This window comes from Natator depressus, chromosome 8 (assembly GCF_965152275.1).
Source record: "Natator depressus isolate rNatDep1 chromosome 8, rNatDep2.hap1, whole genome shotgun sequence".
Classification (NCBI taxonomy): domain Eukaryota; kingdom Metazoa; phylum Chordata; order Testudines; family Cheloniidae; genus Natator; species Natator depressus.
The window spans coordinates 102,103,573-102,123,709 of NC_134241.1; the positions used below are offsets into that span (position 1 = coordinate 102,103,573).

The 20,137-nt window shown below is 52.4% G+C and overlaps 1 protein-coding gene across 1 annotated transcript in view; it reads left to right on the forward strand.

Moving 5' to 3' along the window:
- The window catches only part of PIK3R3 (phosphoinositide-3-kinase regulatory subunit 3), a 353,625-nt gene that overhangs the window by 181,118 nt on the left and 152,370 nt on the right, over positions 1-20,137 (forward strand). Inside the window, exon 7 of the mRNA XM_074961824.1 lies at positions 4,077-4,162. Coding sequence (XP_074817925.1) covers positions 4,077-4,162 — 86 coding nt within the window. The remainder of the gene's footprint in view (positions 1-4,076; positions 4,163-20,137) is intronic.

Consider the following 20,137-nt stretch of genomic DNA (forward strand, 5'->3'; position numbering starts at 1 on the left):
TCTGGTTTCAGCCCCATAGGGGTGCCAGGGCTCAGGGCCCTGTGCCTTAGCCCAGGGGCCTCATGAAACCAGCTCACGGGCCTGCCAGGGGGCAGCAGACCCCTGGTTGAGAACCACTGTGTTACAGCCCAGCTAGAGACCTGTAAGTCGATCTGTAGTAGCCTGTGTGTGCTTTTACCTCCGAAGGTCCCTGGTTCAGTTCGCCGGTGCGTTGGCCACTCTACCCTAATACAAACCATTAGTGTTGACCATAGCTCCGGCTCTATGGCCCTTTTCTTCTCATGCCTCTCTGCTGAAGCTGTCTCCAGCTGTGTCAACGATGCTGGTGCCACGGACAGCTGCTCGTTAGGAACTGGCCTGTGGTCCCTGCTCATAGAACAGAACTCATGTCCCTTCTCGGACGCTGTCCAGCTCCAAACCAGCGCAGGGCTAACCCAAACCCGGCTGATGTCCAGCCTCGGATGCCATTCCTCCGTGACAAGTTCAAGGTGAGGCAGCTGGAAGGCTTCAGCTATTTGACAGCGTCCCTTTAACAACAGGCCATTTGGTCCTTGAAGGAGGTTTAAAAAGTATCCGCTCATGGGGGAAAAACCCAGCCCACCCGTTCTCCCCTTTGCCATTGAGGAGCCTGTTAATTCCTTAAAATGAAATAGGCCTGTGGTGTCGGAGCCTTGTAGCGCCGTCCTGGAGTGTGGCGGCCTGCTGGAGGGAAAAGACGTGCTCTTTAGGAAGGAGTTTTGCAGTGTGTTATCTTCGGGAGGGTAGTTTTTCCCCCCATCTTTTTTATTTATTTTATTATTAAGGAAGAGAAGAATGAGGGGGGATTTGATAGCTGCTTTCAACTACCTGAGAGGTGGTTCCAAAGAGGATGGTTCTAGACTATTCTCAGTGGTAGAAGATGACAGGACAAGGAGTAATGGTCTCAAGTTGCAGTGGGGGAGGTTTAGGTTGGATATTAGGAAAAACTTTTTCACTAGGAGGGTGGTGAAACACTGGAATGCGTTACCTAGGGAGGTGGTAGAATCTCCTTCCTTAGAAGTTTTTAAGGTCAGGCTTGACAAAGCCCTGGCTGGGATGATTTAGTTGGGGTTGGTCCTGCTTTGAGCAGGGGGTTGGACTAGATACCTCCTGAGGTCCCTTCCAACCCTGATATTCTATGATTCTATGATTCTATTTCCGAACAGTTCCTCTGCTGCCTCTTGTTCCCCTGCCACAATATCGAAAGCAGGGTTTGTTTAGGGGTAGGAGCAGTGATGGGAATGCTAGGACGCCTGGGTTCTATTCCTGCGTCTGTCACTGGCTCGCTGTGAAACCTGGGGCACTTGGCCTCACTTTGCCTGTCTGTAAAATGGGTATAATCCCAACACTGGCCTGGCTTCCAGGTGAGTGAGGCTGAACTGCCTGCTCTTTTGGAGTGCTTTGAGAGCTTTCACTGAAATGAGCTGCGGAAAAGCAAAACACCCCATCACAAGCCCCTCTGACCACACAGCCCTTTGCAGAGCCACCAGCTGTGATTTCACACAGAGGGTCACGGCTCTGGGTTTGTGGCCCCAATTCTGTGACGCACTGAAGTGCGAGCCAAAGTCGCACTGACTGTAATGGGGTTTAAGCTCAGGATGTGCTTCAGTGCTCTTCCCGAACAGAGATGCCTTTCTGAACCAGGACCTTAGTGATTTTGTTGAGAGAGCCTATTCCTCCCCCACCCCAGGGTGTAGAGCTCTGCTCATGCCTAAGATTTAAGCCTGACCCAGCTCCAAGCCCAGCCTGGAGGAGTTGAGTTGTTTTCTGCCCCGGATCTGCCGAATCTGCAAGCCAGACGCTGCCCCCTGCCGCTCTGTGTGCGTGTTGTGGAGTGGGAGGCGCTGTAACTCCTCGGCACACCCACTCCACAGCATGCCTGTGCGGCGAGGTGGTGATGGCCAGTGGTTCAGGCACGCGGCTGCTGAGCCAAGCACACAGGCAGGAGAAGGTCATCAGACCCGACCCAGGCCCGAGAGGCTGGTCAGGCAGTCAGGTCCCATCAGGTTGCTGCTGAGCCACAGACCCTGTTTAGATCCTGCTCGTAACGGCATATGCTGTGCGTAGTAGATCGAGGTGAGCTACCAGCACAAACATACAGGCACAGACCATTTCTCCATCCTTTCCCCAAAGCATTAGTGCTTCATATAACAATATTTTAAAAAATTCCGCCCCCCAACCCCGTGTGTAGCAATTAATTGGTTGGGTTAAAACCCAGGACTTTCATTGCCAAATGCACAGGCCTCAACCACCTGAGCTAAGGGAACAATTCCCTTAGCCTGTAGCAGTAGCAGGCTCTTATCCTCTCTGTAGGCCAGCTGCTAGCTAATGTGTGTACTATCATACACGCATAGCCAGCAACTTACACAAGAACATAGCACTTATTAAGCAGATTGCACAGAGCTTTTTATCTATAGAGCTCAAAGCAGGGATCATTATCCCCATTTTACAGATGGGACACTGAGGCATAGTGGCAGAGCTGGGAATAGAGCTGAGGTCTGCCACATCCCCTTCCCGTGCCCCACCCACTGGCCACACTGCCTGGCTCTGGAAGGAAATAGTGAAAGGGTTGTCCCCTAAAAATGAATGAGAAGCTTTTCTGCTGTGAGCGTTGATATTTGAAATCTTGCCTGCCATGCCCTGTACCCAGCCCTGCACTCAGTTACGGTGGGATTGGTTAACAGACTCAGGTGTCTCGCAGCCATTGCTCTGGCATTTCTTCGGGGTTTTCTAAGGGCTTGTCTACACTAGAGTTTTCTACCTCGAGCAAATGGACAATCCACTCTCCTTAGCCAACATGTTTGCAAAGCTTGGCATTGGCCCTTCATGAATGCTTGCTACACACCTTTGGTCGTTTTGTGGAGTAGCCACATGAGGCTTTGATTCATAGGTATTAGATATTAAGGTCAGAAGGGACCATTATGATCATCCAGTCTGACCTCCTGCACAACGCAGGCCACAGAATCTCACCCACCCACCCACGCTTTGCAAACGTGTTAGAAACCCACCTATTGCCTAGACACATTTGATCCCGGGCGTAATCTCCCTTCCCATCCCCTATTCTGGGGTGTCAAGCCCGGCATGCTATTACCACTAGCCAGCCATGCTGCCGATGCCTTCGCTGATACAATTGTTATTGGGAATATAGCCAGGGGAGGGGGGTCAGGGGGCCATGGCCCCATCACTTTTAAAAGAGGGCTAGGCCCTCCCAAATTTTACCAGCCATAAGGGCAAGTGATGAGGAGGAGGGGGTGGAGAGGAGTGAGCGGGAGGTGGGGCCTTGGGGGGACGAGGCGGTGTGGGAGGCGGGACCTCTGGGAAGAGGTGGCATGGGGGTGGGGCCTCAGGGGAAGAGGCGGGGTGGGAGGTGGGGCATCAGGGGAAGGGGCGGGGCCTCGAGGGAAGAGGCGGCACAGGGGCTCAGGAAGAAGGGGCAGTGTGAGGGCGGGGCCTCGGGGGAAAATGAGCTGTGCAAGGACAGAGGCTTGGGGAGAAGCAGGAGCAGGGCCTCAGGCAGGGAACGGGCAATGTGGGGGGGTGGGACCACAGTTCGGGCTCCGGTGGCCCCCTCACTTGTAGGGAGCTTCCAGCACCCCTGAATATAGCCGGTTTGGGAGCTGTAATTTCAAGCCCCACGGGATTGCGGCAGGAATCAAAGGCCATTCCTGAAAGGACAAATAGAAGGTTCCACTGACCCCTGAGTGTCCAGAACCAGGGAAGCAGCGTGAGGCGATGGTAACACAAGCGTTGTGGCTACTAACATGCAGCACCTCTGGATTTATTCACAGCCCCCCCCGCGGAACGAGGTGTGGGGAAGTTTGGTGCTTTCAGATGAACTCCTTAAAGGCCCTGCTCCTCCTCAGGAAGAGAGCTCACGGCCCGCTCCCTTGTCTGGAGAACATTTGTATTTCCAGGTGGTGTCACTCTCCCGTCCGGTCTTCAGGACCTATGAAGAGCCCCATGGCTTGTCTGTCTCGCAGGCCATATCCCTAACCAGTCGGCTCGGACTGTCCCTTCTCAGAGCTCTCTCCTCACCTTCCACCCCCTTCTCTTCACAGCACGGAGGTGAACTCAGAACACCACGCAAAGATCATCGAGGCGCTCATTGTGGCCGGAGGCGTCGCCGAGATGCAAGCTGCACCCGGTAGGAAACTATCCGGAAACGCGGGGCGAGGTGGGGCAGGGCGTTGATTGCAGCGGGCCTGAGCGCAACGCTTGCAGAATCCATCAGGGAATGAAGATAAAGGCATCCCATCCCGTACGCACCTCTCAGCACATTGATTGCTTCTCTAGCTGCTGGGAGCGAGAAGCAGGATTCTCTGGGCCTTGTGCAGATTAATTCTCATCATTATCAGTTGCGTACGTGGATGGAGAAGGCTGTTTCATGCTCAGAGGTGACCTTCCTAGAACGTATTAAGATGCATCAAAAGCAGATGAGGTCGTGACTTAACCAACTTCACCTTAAGGGACTGTTGGTGATATTAGCAAGGGAGGGGTTTAGTGTCCAGGGAGTTCCTCACCAGACATCAGCTATTCCCTGCCTGCCTTGGTGATCAAGATGCCCCTCTGGCAATTTGGAAGGCGGTCACCCTGCCTAGGGCGGAGATGGGAGATCCAGGGCTTCCTCTCTTCTCTGTCTTTGTGCACAGGAGGTTGGTCGTTAGCATCTGACTGGCAGCACGGCTGGGGCTGGCGCTGGCAGCTGGGGACTTTTTTAATTGCTCTTCAGGGAATGTCTGAGCTGATGTTCCTGGGGTGTTGTTGGGGAGGGCTGGCTTTGAAAGGAGCCGAGCACGTGAGGGAAGGGGAAGTTGTTTGCAGGCTCTGCTGTATTGTACAGCAGTCTGGCTCGCAGGAGGGTTATTTTCTGTGCTCTTGGTCTTGGTGCTTCTGATCTTGCTTACCCGTGTCATCTGACGTGCAGACATCAGTGAGGTCACAATGAGGCAGGGGCCACAGGCTCTGGCCATGGGGGAGGTGGGGGTACAACTGGACTGGGGTTGTTTCTACAAGGGATCTCTCCAGACATGATCCCAAGGGCCTCCTGCCTTTACCGTTGAGCCATTTAGAATATCAGAGTTGGAAGGGACCTCTGGAGGTCATCTAGTCATTTAGAGGAGAGGTTTTCTGTGACTTGCATCCAACAAACCGGTTTTAGCTCTGAAGATGGAGTTGAGATTACAAAAGCCCGTTGGCTCTGGGCTAGAGGAATATAGTCGATTTTTCTAACGTTCATCCTCTTCTCTTGAGAATAATGAATTTCAAAGGAGCAGTTGGTGTCCACGGCTTGTCTGCAAAGAGTCCGTAACATCTGTCCCTTTAGAAAGCTAGTCGTGAGTTTCCTACACGCCTTAATGTTGCCTGTGTTGAACAAGTCTAAATCGCATGGCATGGTTCGTTTCTGGGGCATTGGGGTACAGCCCGCTAGAAATTCTGTGGCAGCATCACTTAGGAATCAATGAAATGTATGGAATTAAAGTAGACACGCTCATAATGGAGTTTATTTTTCTCTTCGGTTCAGCTGAATTTAGGTCGCCATCCGATTTTCCGTGTCCAACCTACTGGTGACGTTTGTATTGACAGCACATAAGTGAGCAGGTTGTGCCCTTTGGTGGGATGGAAAGACATTGTCCAACCTGACTCCTCTGGTCAGGTGTATTGCTTAATATATGGCTCATTCTTAAATCACCAGAAACGTCTTCAGAGATTGTGATGAGTTTGTACGTTACAGATTTTAAAAATTTAATAACAGTAAAGTAGATGGGCTCTTATATCTTGGGCTGGATTCATTAGAGAATCAAAACCATCCTCATGAAAACTATGTGCAGTTGAAGAGTACGATATATGGAGAAAACACTTACAAACTGTAGATACAATCCGGCTTCCCCACAGCTTGAGTTCTCACTTTGTTTCCTTTGTTTACCAGTCCCCACAACCTGTTTGGGCTCTGTACGCCACACAGAGCTATCTAGAGGCTGAATAATGTACTGCAAGTAACCCTAATACTACGACCGCTGAGAACAGGGGTGGCCAACCTGGGGCTCCGGAGCCCCAGGCGGCTCTTCAGAGGTTAACATGCGGCTCCTTGCACAGGCACCGACTCCGGGGCTGGAGCTACAGGCACCAATTTTCCAGTGTGCCGGGGGGTGCTCCCGGCTCCACCCCTGGCTCTGCCACAGGCCCTTCCCCCACTCCACCCCTTCCTGCGCCCTCCTCTGAGCCAGCCATGCCCTCGCTCCTCCCCCTCCCCCCAGAGCCTTCTGCATGCCACGAAACAGCTGATCAGGAGGTGCGGGGAGGGAGTGGGAGGTGCTGATCGGGGCTGCCAGTGGGCAGGATCCACTGGGTGCGGGGTGGGGGGAGCTGATGGGGGGCTGCTGACGTATTACTGTGGCTCTTTGGCAACGTACATTGGTAAATTCTGGCTCCTTCTCAGGCTCAGGTTGGCCTCCCTGAGGGCTGCACTCAATTTGCTGCATGCAATTTGGAAGACTCACAAGTGCAAGCAAAACACTATGCCAGTTAGCTCCAAGTGTAGAACCAGGGATGGAGTGAAAACATGGTTGTGAGTAGAACTGGTTGGTTGATAGACAAGAGACTGGTGAATAGATGCTCATGAATCACCTTGGAGAGTTTGTTCGGTTGTGTTTGTGTGAGTCGTGTTGTTAAATTTTTCACTGGAATTTAGATCACCACTGGCTTATTCAAATATTCCCGGATCCCAAAACTTCTCCCTATTTTAACGCAAGATTATTCATCGATAATTTTTATCTACTGTAAAAATGTGGCATTTGTGATCCATCATTCATTATCTTCTTGGTTTTTGATTGTTGTTTTTTCAAGTTTGAAATCCAGTCAGGGAGCCTTGTGATTTTGATGACAAGTCACACCCCAAGAATAACGGCCAGGCTCAATGAACAGCTCACAGGCTGTTCTTTAGATTCATAGACCTTAAGACCCCAAGGGACCATCATGATCATCAAGTCTGACCTCCTGCATATTGCAGGACAAAAGAACCGCACCCACCCACTCCGGTGATAGACCCCTGACGTCTGGCTGAGTTACTGAAGTCCTCAAATCATGGTTTAAAGACTTCAAGTTACAGAGAATCCACCATTTACACTGGTTTAAACCTGCAAGTGACCTGTGCCCCGTGCCTCAAAGGAAGGCGAAAAAACCCCAGGGTCTCTGCCAATCTGACCCAGAGGAAAATTCCTTCCAGACCCCAAATATGGCGATCAGTTAGACCCTGAGCATGTGAGCAAGACCCAGCAGGCAGGTATTTGGGAAAGAATTCTCTGCAGTAACTCAGTCTCCAGCAGTTGGGGATTTTTGCTACAGGCAGTCGCCTAAGGACCACATGCCATCATAGGCAGTCCCACCATCCCATCCCCCCAATCCCATCCCATTCACCTCCAGTTAGGTTTTTCGCCCCCCACTGCTCCCCTGGGGAGACTGTTCCAGAACTTCACTCCTCTGCTGGTTAGAAACCTTTGTCTCATTTTGACCCTAAACTTTTTGATGGCCAGTTTATATCCATTTGTTCTTGTGTACACACTGGCACTTATCTTAAATAACTCCTCTCCCACCCTGGTATTTATCCCTCTGTTGTATTTATAGACAGCAATCATCTCTCCCCTCAGCCTGCGTTTGGTTAGGTTAAACAAGCCAAGTTCTTTGAGTCTCCTCTCATAAGGTAGGTTCTCCATTCCTCTGATCATCTTAGTAGCCCTTCTCTGCACCTGTTCCAGTTTGAAGTAATCTTTCTTACACATGGGAGACCAGATCTGCGCACTCTGTGCCAGGTGAGGTTTCACCTGGGCCTTGTATAACGATAACACTGCCCTGTCTCTACTGAAAACACCTCGTCTGAGGTATCCTAGCACTGCATTAGCCTTTTTTCACAGCCACATCACATTATGGCCCCTCATAATCATCCTGTGATCACCCAAAACACCCAGGTCTTTCTCCTCCTCTGTCACTTCCAACTATAGGTCCCCAGCTTATAATAAAACCCTTGTTGTTAGTTCCTCAGTGCATGACTTGAACTTTGCACCATTAAATTTCATCCCATTTCTGTTACTCCAGTTTTCAAGGTCCTCTAGATCTTCTTGTATGATATTCTGGTCCTCCTCTCTATTGGCAATGTGTAAATAAACATGCTCACATCACTGTTAACTCGTCCTCCCCCCGCGTCATCCATTTGTTTCTTTTCTCCAGTGGTTGCGTCTTGTCGTTAACCAAGTTCGAGACCTACTTGGACCATAGATCATGTGTGCACACGCTTCATGGCTGTGCAGCGCCTTGCGCAACAGGGCCATGATATAAACCGTACCGTGGTTCAGATACGAATGTTCAGGGATTTGGTGGGAATAATGGCCATAGTGACGAATGAGTTATAGGCGGGGAGCAGGGATAAAGTGGTCAGAACAATGAGGCAAGAGAGGCCAGGCTTGTATCCATGCTGGTCTGAGAACGCTCCAACTCGAGTCCAGATGCTGTCTTGCAACACAGCGTACCTGCTGGGCTGGCCATTGAAGGCGATCATTCATGCATCAGCTTGCACCTATCCCATGCGTGCTGCTGGAAGCATGCCCCAGTGCTACCGTGCATGCAAGCACCTCCATCTGCTCCAGCAATCCCATAGTTTCACCTGGGATTTCCTTTGCAGGCTCAGCAGCTCTACGGAGCACCCTGTGAGCCAACTCACAGCCGGGCACCCCAGTGGCTCATTGCTGTGTCTGTGTGTACATGGAAGGGGACTGCTCATCGGAGCCAGCGAACCTTTGCGCTCACCTACAGAAAGTGCTCAATCGCTGCAGAATGGCAAGCGACAAACAGGAGGGAACATGAGGAGTGCAGCTAGGAATTCTTGGGTGGCTCGTGGGTGGCTGCATTTTTCCACTTCTGTCTTAAGAGCCCTGTACTTTCCCCTCTCCCTTTTTTAATGGGATGCGTTGGCTGCTGGGTGCCAGGGTGGAGTTTTGCAGTCGGCCCTGGCACCGGCGGCATTGGCCAGCGCGCTACGGGCATGCGCTTTCTCCCAGCCACAAATGCTGCCTCGGGGACCGTTGACAACAAAAGCGCTGTCGAGGAGAACGCCTGTGAGGACAGGCAGGTAGCAGCAGGTTCGGTGACTCTGCCTTTCCAGGCAGGGACAGAAAGCGAAGAGTGGAAGGGGACCGTGCTGGTCAGCGGGCTACAGAGTCCTACCTCGAGGCCACCAGTTGCAAGTCAGGCCTGTGCTGTTAGTGTCCAGACTTTGTTGCCCTGTGGTGGCTGTTGGTGGCCCACGTGGAATTGATTGGCAATGTCCATCTCTTCTCTTGGGCCAGGTGCGCGCATTGCAGAGGGGACAGTGGAGCACATGGACTATCCCATCTCTAACCAGCGCCGCAACGGGTCCCTTCCTTGTCAGCCTCCGTGTAAAGGCTGACGACTGGATGAGCCACGGAGGCTGACTTCCCTCCTCCCACCTGGAAGAGGCCCAGGGTTGAGGCACATGGGCGGGGTGTCATGGGGCTGTCTGCACTCTCCCTGCCCATCCAGAGCTGGCGTAGGTGCTGGAGGCTCACATACACAATGCAGTAGCTTTTCCGTATTCAAGGAGAGCTGGAGTCCCCCCGGTAACTGGGGTGACCAGGAATTCCCAGGCTCTTTAAGCCACGGGAACAGATCATACCCCTGGAGCGCTGACCCTCTCTGTCAAGGGATCCGAACAGGATAGACTAAAAACACTAAGCATTACGGACCTACACCGCCCTTGGCAGGTTGGCCACCTCTAATTTACAGCCCTGACCCCTGCCTTTAAGAACATCTGGGGAAACAGACTGTTGCTTAGCCAGGGCTCATGCAAACCATCTTCTACATTGATGAGTCTGACGAGGAGTCTCCGCCTCAGTAGAGGGGCTGCAGATTTCACTGGCTACCACTTTGACTGTATCTGGAAACATCCCTCTCTAAGCCAGCTGGATTCCTGATGAGAGGATGGCTCGGGAATCTTATCCCTGCAGCTCTGGGGAGTCCCCATTAGTCCTCTGTCTTGGAAAGCGAGTTACCGAGATGCTGGACAGGCAGGGACCTGGGTGTCCTTCCTCCCTGCTTTTCTCATCCGTCGCTTGGGAAAGTGCAGTCCTCGGTGGTGCTGCTGTCCTCGTGTTCATCTGCGTTCGCCCCTCCGCCGTCGCAGAGGTCTCGGTGTCTGTGCGGGTCAGCAGTGCTTAATTGAATCACTCGCGCTGACGATTGATAGCCCCGTGGAGAAAATCCAATAGCGGCTGTTAATCAAAATGCTGTGACAAGGGTAACAAATGGGAGAGCCCAGATGAAGAGCTGAAAATTCATTCCAAATTGGATGAAGAACTCCATCCACTGGGCAGAGAACCAGACGAAATTCATGTGCTAACCCAGAAGCATGTGTGTACACACACACACACACTCACACACTCACTCTCCTCCTGTCTTGGATGTTATCCACAACTGCACGACTACTCCTGCTTGCTGCCTATCCCCCCCGGGCGGGTAAATATTGCCCTGGTGTGAAACACGGTGGCAGGGGAGAGGTACAGCTGGGTGGAGATGGCCCGTCGCAGCGCACACGCTTCAGATGCTGACTTTGGGCCTGCACTTGTCTCAGCCAGCTGCTTTCTCGCAGCTGCAGGGGTTCCCCTTGTAGCTTGCCCTTTCCGTGCTGAGGGTCCTGCGTGTGATCTCTGCTGGTGCCTCCAGTCACTGCCGTTACGTGGCTGGTTTGGTGACCCAAAGCTGTCGGGTGAGCTCTCCCAGAGAGGTCGCAGGCTGGCATGCCTCAGATCGCACTGCGCTTCCATTGCCGCCATCTCCTGGCCCTTCTGCACGCCCTAGGTGCCAGAAGTCCCCAAAACCGCAGCGTTCTTGGAGTGCTGACAGGGTCAGGTGATGGTCCAGTCAGTGGTTAAGGCCCTAACTAGGGCTAGGGAGACCTACAGTCAATTCTCAGCTCCACTACAGGCTTCCTGTGTGACCTTGGGCAAGTCACTTGGCCACTCTGTGCCTCAGTTTCCCCATCTATACAAAGAGGACAATAGCACTGCCCTACCTCTCAGGGGTGTAGCGATACATTAAGGAGTGTGAGGTGCTTAGATATTGGGCTGATGGGGACCGGATAAGTATCAGAGCCAGAAGCAAATGCTAGCAGATATTTCATGGATCACATGGGAAATGCACGTTCCAAGCTCATCAAGTTTTTACTGGGCAAAGGATTAACTAACATCTCCAACAGCTGCTGGCAAGAATCCTAGAACCATGGGAGTTAGTGTTAGGAGAGACATCTTTTGTCCTATGCCGTCCTGTCAGGCTTTGTACCCCAGCCAGTGAGGATCACTGCCCAAATTATATCCTTCAGTGCTTGGAGCAGGCTAGGTGCGATGACCCCAAGGCCCTGCCGCTGGGAACCCAGTCCGTGGTCTGTCCTGCTAAGCCACATTTCAGCCTACATTTTCCATTGCCCAGTTTAATCCCATTTCTGCCAGTTACACCTCCTTGCATCACCCTCTGCATTCCTCTCCGTCTCTGGAATACCTCTAGATACTGCTCGTCTCCCCTCCTCGTAATGGGGTGCCAAGCGACACATGGCTATTTCCTTGAATAATGCCTCAGAAATCAGCCCCTCCAGCCTCTTCATCATATTTATTACTCTCCCTTGAATTCTCTCCAGTCAACTCGTCGACATTGGTATGCGTCTCTTCCGTTCACTTCACCACATGTTAGGAAATAACAGCTTGATCTCCTCACTAAGTCTGGTCTCGGGTGAACTCAGTAACGCACCGGAACAACGAACTCCTCCTTCCTAACTATGCTCCTTCAGTTTGATTACCTCATGGGGGGCAAATGGTCCGAAGGGTTAAGGCAGAGACCAAGGAGTCAGGACTCCTGGGTTCTAGGCCTACATCTTTCACTGACTCACGACACAGCGTCGAACCTTTAACCTCTCTGTTTATATCTAGAAAGCAGGATGTTATTACTCTTCTCTCCTCACATTAGGGGCTTGCGGGCCCTAATGAAATGTTTGGAAAGCACTTGGAGAGCTGTGGATGAAAAGTGCTATATAAAGGGCTGAACATTATTATTAGCATCCTAAGAGTCCGTAGCCACCTTGTACGTCTCCTCTGCCCTCTTCTCTTCGTGCACACTTTTCTTTTCTTTTCTTTTTGGAGTTGTAGCTTATAATTAGACATGCGAAATCAATCTAAATATGCTGCAATAACATGGTGAGTGGGATGCAAACAGTATATGAATTGGAGTCACTAGTTGACACCGAGGAAACCGTAAAGTGCGACCTCATTCTGACTCAAGCATAAATATACCTCCAGTGAATTTCTGTGGTTTGGGGGATTGGAGAGGAGAGGCGCAGGTCACTGGCTGAGCAGAGAGCAGCAGCTTTTGCTGGGAGATTTTATCCAAGAGGGGGGGCGTTTCGAGCCAGATTTCCCTGTTGTGAGTGTGAGCCTCTGCTGGGATTCGAGCCGCGCTTCTATAGGGAAATGGCGGTAAGAGGAGCCGTGACACAGAGGGAGGAAATGAAGGGCACTGTGACTCCAGGAGGCAGATGCTGCTGCTTAAATGTGAGGGAGGCATTTCCAGGGGTCTAATGATCCTCTGGGTTATGGCCTCCAGGTTTCCACTGAAGTTATTGGGAAGACTCATTGATGTCAGTGGAGCTTGGATCTGGCCCTGTCTGCAATGTAATGAATTAATGGCTGTGTCTTCACTGCAAAAAAACCCAAAAAGAGTGTTTGTACATTGAGGGAACTATCTCCAGGTAACGCCCTTCTGGGCCCAAAGCAGAGTTATTTTTGCCACAGCTGGCCAGGGGTTTTTTCAGCGGAAAATTCCCATGAAAATGTGTGTGGCGGGGTGGGGGGAGTTGTTTTCAGCCAAATTTTCCAGGGAAAATGGAGGTTTCCCGGCAAAAATATGACAACAGAAACATTTGGATTCGGAAATGCCTCCATAATGCCTCGTGGGCGGTGTAGTTTGCGCACGTCCCTCTCCTGTCCTCCTTCCGAGACTGGGCTTCCTGGCCAGGCTACATCTCCCATATTTCAGGTTTGGGCTGAAACATTTTGGTTTGGGGGCGTTCAGTTGTTCATTGAGAAATCGACACTTTTCACCGAAAGCAGACCCTTTGCCCAGAAAACCATAATTTTGGTCAACACCCGGCTTTGACGGAAACGTTTCAACCAGCTTTGGTTTTTACCTTGAGGTAGCTAGTCAAAATCAACCTCAAGTGGGGCCTACATTGAGGCAAAGTCAAGGAAAGACTTCACTGGGCCCAATCAGCGATGTCATACCTTCCCCATCAGTCACTGTTGCTACATGTGTATAATAGGGGAAGACACAAAGACAAAACCCCCTTTCAATATGATGAAGAGTTAAGAGCACCCCCCTTCCCCTTGCATTGGATAGGCAGCTTGACTCCCACAGTTAATATTCCATAAAACCGTACGATGCACTGCCATGACCACACAAATACATACCCGCTAATGAGCACGACAGTTATGGAAGCCTCTCTCCAAAAGATATATACCCCTTCCACCCCAGTTAAACTTATCTTGCTTCTTCAAGCACATGGAGAACCTACGACAAAGGCTGCTACATCAGCAAAAAGTATCTCTTGTTATTTAATGGCCGGGGGGATCCGCAGGACTCCAACAGCGATGGCATATTTCTCCATGGAGGTATGGCTACGCTGGAATTCGTGATCATGTTCATTACGTGAAAATTCTAACGCACCGACACGACATAACATAAGAACGACCATGCTAGGTCAGACCAAAGGTCCATCTAGCTCAGTATCCTGTCTTCCGACAGTGGCCAGTGCCAGGTGCCCCAGAGGGAATGAACAGAACAGGTCATCATCAAGTGATCCCTCCCCTGTCGCCCATTCCCAGCTTCTGGCAAACAGAGGCTAGGGACACCATCCCTGCCCATCCTGGCTAATAGCCATTGATGGACGTATCCCCCATGAACTTATCTAGTTCTTTCTTTAATCCTGTTATAGTCTTGGCCTTCACAACATCCCCTGGCAAGGAGTTCCACAGGTTGACTGTGTGTTGTGTGAAGAAATACTTCCTTTTGTTTGTTTTAAACCTGCTGCCTATTAATTTCATTGTGTGCAAAAGGACACAAAGGTTTGTTCCTATTTGTGCATGGATCTAGGACTACAGGGACCTGCAGCCTAGGGTTCATTAAACATGACCTGAAGCAAATGTCTGCATGCGGGATGAGACTTTTGTGTCCTACCCCAACTAGAATTCACAATGGTGTTAGTTAAGAGGTGTTAATGAACATGGCTAAAATGCCATGTGTAGACATACCCTAAGGAGAGAGGGAAGGGAACGGTCCGGTTGGGCTAGAGAGCTGCTGAGGCAATGGGATCGCAGAGTTGTTGTCGCCATGTTGGCCCCAGGATATTGGAGAGACAAGGGGGGCGAGGCTGTCTCTTTCACCAACAGAAGTTGGTCCAATAACAGCTATTACCTCACCCATCTTGTAGAATATCAGTTAGCAGCATGTGGGTCTAGCCGCCCCGCTCTCATGTTTAGAAAAGCGGGCTCATGCTTCAAAAGGGGGAGGTCACCCCGAAATGGAGAGGCGACCAGAGCTTGCAGCTGGGCGCACGGCTCGGTAGCCAAAGCATGGGACTCTCCTTTGCCGTCACGCGTAATTGCAGACACCTGAGGCTTGAAGCCAGCCGTTCATGTCGATGTCCTAGCCTGAGATCACGCTGTTCTCCCAGGCTCGTTTTGTTTGCTCAGCGGCTGCTAATGTACATTTGAAAACCGTCCCTTGACGAAACCACGCTGGGCCAGGGGGTTGGCACCACAATGGGGACACGGAGGCTCCGGTCAGCAGTTCACCTCCAGCCCAGGTTGTCAGTGACCTGATGGATTGCTGGTGGCCTCAATCCAGCGCTGCGTGGCTGGGTGCCCACATCGTGAAAACCATCTCCACAATCGGCCCCCTTCTTGGCAGTCTTAGCAGAGAGGCCAAGGTGTGACTAGGTCGCTAAGACCGAGCGCCCCCCTGAGATGGTCTGAGCAGGGGACGGCTGTGTCCGGTGGGTGGAATCACTGGCAGGGTTTGTTTGTTGCACTCGCTCCTCCAAGCCAGTGGGGAAATGAGGGACTTCTTCCGAGCAGCATTGAGTTAATAAATATATTGGCCTGCTAAATTCCACCCCTCGCGAAGGCAGCTGTCAGTTAACTCGCAGACAGCTCATAAAGGTAATTTTCTTTCCTCTTGGCGTGGGATCGTGTGTGCTGCTCAGCGATTCACCCGGCTTGCAACAGAGAGAGAGGGAGAGGCAGAGAAACCTGGCAAGGTTTTTTCCTTTGTCTTTCTCGAATAAATGCTTTCAACTGTGAACTGCGTTCTCAGAACTCTTGGTTCTGTTTCTCCTGGAGAGAGAGAACCAGCGTACAGAGTATTCCCCGGTGACGCGCATCTAATCCTCAGCTGGCGTAAATCGGCGCCGCGCCAGCCCCAATTTCACAGCGGCAGAGGATCTAGCCCATAACATGGATCCTCCTCTTTCCCATCAGGGATTGAGGGTGCTCAGCGCCTTGTAGGACTGGGGCCCCGTATTCCCTTCACCTGCCTCTGACACGGTAAAAGGGTTGGCGGGACCAGAGTTTTGAAATCCGAACCCTTGGGAGTGTTCCCAAATGGCAAGATCACGTGCATGAGGGCTGCTGGATAGACCCAAATGGCTTTAAAAAAGGAAACCCGCAGCCCCTCTGCATGGGTTTATCCCGCTGATATTAATATCTTTAGTGAGGTGGCTCCCATCAGGGTAGTATCTTGATGAATGGACCCCCACCCCCCGGACGTCTGCGCTGCTAGGTTTAGCCCTGGAGCGCCGGCCGAGTCAGTGGGCTGGAGCTCTGAGACGTGTTTGGTTTGCCCTCTGGACAGAGGGAGTCTGGGGGAACTGAGCAATGAATGCAGGTCGGCCAAGTGCCTGGCCTGGGCCTTAACCTAGAAACCACCGTTCCCCCGTGCCGGGAAGGAGCCTTTTCCCCCAGCTGTGCTGTAGCTTGTTCACACCACTGGAGAGTGGGAGAGAGTCTGAATCTGTTGCCCTATGGGGCAAAACCCATCTGTTTTCTCAGGTTGCGGGATAACAGGGGATTTCCCTTGGGGCAGGTGGGTGATGGTTGGGTGGACTTGGTTTTCCGTGGCCCTGTCCCTGCAGCATGAGGCACAGGAGCAGATCCTGCACCCTCCCAGAGACCTCACTAGGACTCTGCCGAAGGGTAGGCATCCCCCCAGCATACGCACTTTGCAGGACTGGCTCCTCCATTTTCCAGCCTTTTCCCGGGGGGGGCTGGAGAGGACTTCTATCGTTTCCCGGAGAACAATTAGCTTATGGAGCATGCTGGGGGGGGGCCTTGAAAGCCGCTAGCTAGAGAGGGAAGCCCTGGCAAGGCCCACGACGTTCCAATCCTGTATCGTCAGGTGGCTCTTCTCATGTGCATTAATCTCCTTATGTAATAGACAAGGCATCGCTTCACGGCTCACTGGATGCTCACATGCTGATGGCGATGGAGGGGTGAGGGTCAGAGCCCTTCCAGCCAACCCTTGCTAGGGACTAGGTGGAGAAGAAGGAGAAGGGAAACCCCCAGGGCAATCTAAACAAACCCCTCTCTGGCGTGGATGATCCATGCAGCTAAAGCCTCCCGGCTGCTCCCATAGCTAGAGGCTTTGGGTGCATGCCTAACGACTAGGCAACAGGGAACCACGTTCCGCGGCATAAAGGGATGTCCCAGGGACTGCGAGGAGCAAGCCCTGCAGTGACTGTTCTCCGCCTTGACAGCAGTGGTGTAAACCCACGTGTAGGTCATAGCGGCAGACTCCTTGCACTGAGACGTAGGGAGAGTGAGCTTCGCTGGCTGGGAACGGGCGTGGCAAAGCCGGCTCAGGGATGCGCAGATTCGTGTTTGTGTCGAGAACCAACCCCTGCCTAAGGGGTTAACGGTGACCCGTGATGACACGTGTGGACTGTTGGGAGCAGACGGGAGGTGTCAGCGCACGCAGTAATAGAGACCCCCAGAGGTTAAGCGACTTGCCCACAGCCACCCAGTGAGTCGGTGGCAGCATCTCATCGTCAGTGTGTCTCCTGGCGGCTGGTTGTTCCCGTGCCTGGATTTAGATGACAGACTCGCACTCAGGGCTCCCCAGAAAGGCAGCTGCCCCCAACAAGCCTTTCCCAGGCTGGCATGGCACGGCAGGTCCTGGCTGGGAACAGACGAGATCGGTTTGTTGCGGGACTGTGTCCTGCAAGTGGCTGGAAGCTGCCAGCTGCCAGGCTCTTTGCTCACGGTGCAGGGCACCTTTCCCGAAGTGCCCTTCTTCTCCCAACCGCCCTGGTCTGGGCAGCGGGCCTGGGCAGGCTGATGACGTCATGGGCTTCTCAGGGCCTTGGATTGGGCCCATTCGCAGCCTCTGGCCTATTGCTCCCGACACCACCTGGGTCACGTGTGACATCCAAGCGTGGGGCTTTCTCCCCTCTGGCTCCAGTTTGCCCCCAGCCCTGCCCCCAACTTGTGCTGCTCATAGCCTTGGGAAGGCCAAACTGGGGCTGTTCCCCTGCTCCCGCTGTGTTCTATTTATTGCTGTGTCTTTATTTGATTGGGGGGCGGGGGCTGCAACATGAACCCCAGAGTTAAGCATTCCCCAGATGCATGCGTGTGAGATCTGTATCCAGAACAGAGCTACCCAGCATGGATCTACCTGTAATGCAGGGAGCCCTAATGACAGTGCTATCTGGGGAATAAGTAACTAGCTGGCAGACACAACTTACAGAGATCTTATTGTCTTGTGCCTTCGGCTATCTCAGGGGCTACGCAATAATCATCATCATCATTCTTAGCTGTTCTCTACCATTTTTCACCCACAGATCACAAAGCAGATCAGTATTATTACCCCCATTGAACAGATGGGTAAACTGAGGCACAGAGACTTGCCCAAGGTCAGCCGGTGGCAAAGCTGCGACTAGAACCCCACTCTCCTGAGTGCTAGTCCGGGGCTTTAACCACTAGGCCATACTCCCTCCCTTATTAACCCCCGAGGCCTCAGGCTGGCTTGGCAGACGCTCCCCGCTTGAGACAACCCAGGGCAGGCAGGGTGAAGGATCCCCACCAGCCCCGCACACCCGCTCACCACAGGGGCCCATTGTCTGAGAGGGCAGAGACAGCGCTCTATTTAAAGGAAAGAATGGAGCGGGCCAGGTGGAGGGGGTGGGTGGTTTGTACAGAAGCAGGTTGGGGCAGGAACTAAACAAAGGGTGGTGATGCCCTGTAAGTGCGTGATCTCGTTCGTTACCCTTGCCCTCTTCCCCTACCCCCTTGCTCACTGCATTCACTACAGCTCGGTTTTAATGATCTTGTCAGGTCATCAGGGCGCGGCCCCCGTCTGCACACGGGTTTGTAGAGCGCCTGGCACCAGGGGGCCCCGATCCCCATCACTCCCACAAATAGCGTGCGATGGTCCGGGGCCCTCCAGCCATGCCCCCGTGGGAGGTGAGAGCAGGGAGGGATGGGAATCAGTGCCCATCAGACTATTTCCCAACCTCGGGCAGGAACAGGGGAGGAATTGATTTAAATGCCAGCTTATGTAAATGTGGATGACATCATCCCCGGTTCCTCTCCAGGCTCTATTTATAGCCACTTTAATTTACTCCCCTTTGCTTTATTATCTTTCCACAGGCCCTTTATCCCCAGCATTTAGCATCTCAGTTGACAAGCCAGCCGCATGATACAGCACGATGCTTTTTCATGATGCTGCAAAGAAGGGCTCGGACAGCGAGATGGGGGGGGAGGGAAGGGAGCTGGGGATGAGCGGGTTCCTGGCTGCAGCAGCCCCCACCCTGCAGATCTAGAGCCGTCTGAGATAAGATAACCCACCGTCTCACTGTCCTGCCCATATCCAGGGCAGAAGGTATTTATTTGTATTATTATAGAGCCTAGGAGTCCCGGCCAGGAGTGAAGGATGGAGGCGTTGTACAAACGCAGAGCAAAAAGACCCAACGAGCCGACAATCTAAGCATAAGACAAGAGACAACAGATGGATACAGCCAGATACGCGGGGGGAGAACAAGGAAACAGTGAGACAGACTTGCTCAGCATGGTCAGCCCACCGGCAGCCTAGCCCTTGTCAAGTTTTCTGTAGGCATCACAGCAAAAGGGAGTTTTAAGGAGGAGGATAATGAATAAGGCTTAAATTCAGTCAAACCTCAGGGGGGCCACAAGCTGGTTTCGGGGGGCCATGAGGCCCTGCGGCTGAAGCCCCAAGCCCTGGCATGCCTGGCAGGGCAGAAGTCCTGAGCCAGGCCACGTCCTGCAGGGCTGAGGCCCTGAGCCCCGGTGTGCCCTGCAGGACCGAAGCCCCGAGCCCCAGCATGCCTCCCATGGGGCAGAAGCCCCAAGACCCCCTCCAGCCTTCAGCTGAAGTCCAGCGCCCCGAATGGGGTGAGGGGTGGTGTAAGGGGCTCCGGGAAATACTCCATGAGAATTTAAACCCTGATAATGAGTTACTTTTGTGGATGTTTATGGAAGCTCCTCCCAAGTGTGAGGGGCAGCGTGGGAGAAAGCAGCCAGGTGCCCTTTTGACAGGTTTGACAAGTCGGCAGTAAAGGCTGGCATCATGGACCAGTTGGAGACAGGAGTCGACATCTCAACAGTGAATAGGAGACGATAGGGCAGGTGGGGATAGACCACAAAGAACCTTGAATGTGAAGACAAGTAGCTTGTGTTTGAAGCTGGGAGAGAGCAGCGTTTGAGTGGGAGAGAGATTCTTTAGCACCAAACATCCGCAAAACACCCCAGAAAACTCCTTATGAATTAAGTATGGGATGTCAAATCCATCAATGTCAGCTCACTGCAGCGGCTGACCCAGCCTGAAAATGGTGTTGCCAACTCTCATGGTGTGTGCTTTCTTTTCCACCAAGCTCCAGCTCTTGGAGTCCTGTGAAAATTTATAGTCCTCCTGGCTTCAGAGAAAAGCTTTAAAACATGACCTCAAAGGGCTCAAAAAGCAGACGGTGAATAAATAGAACCCAAAAAGTTGTGTTTTTTTT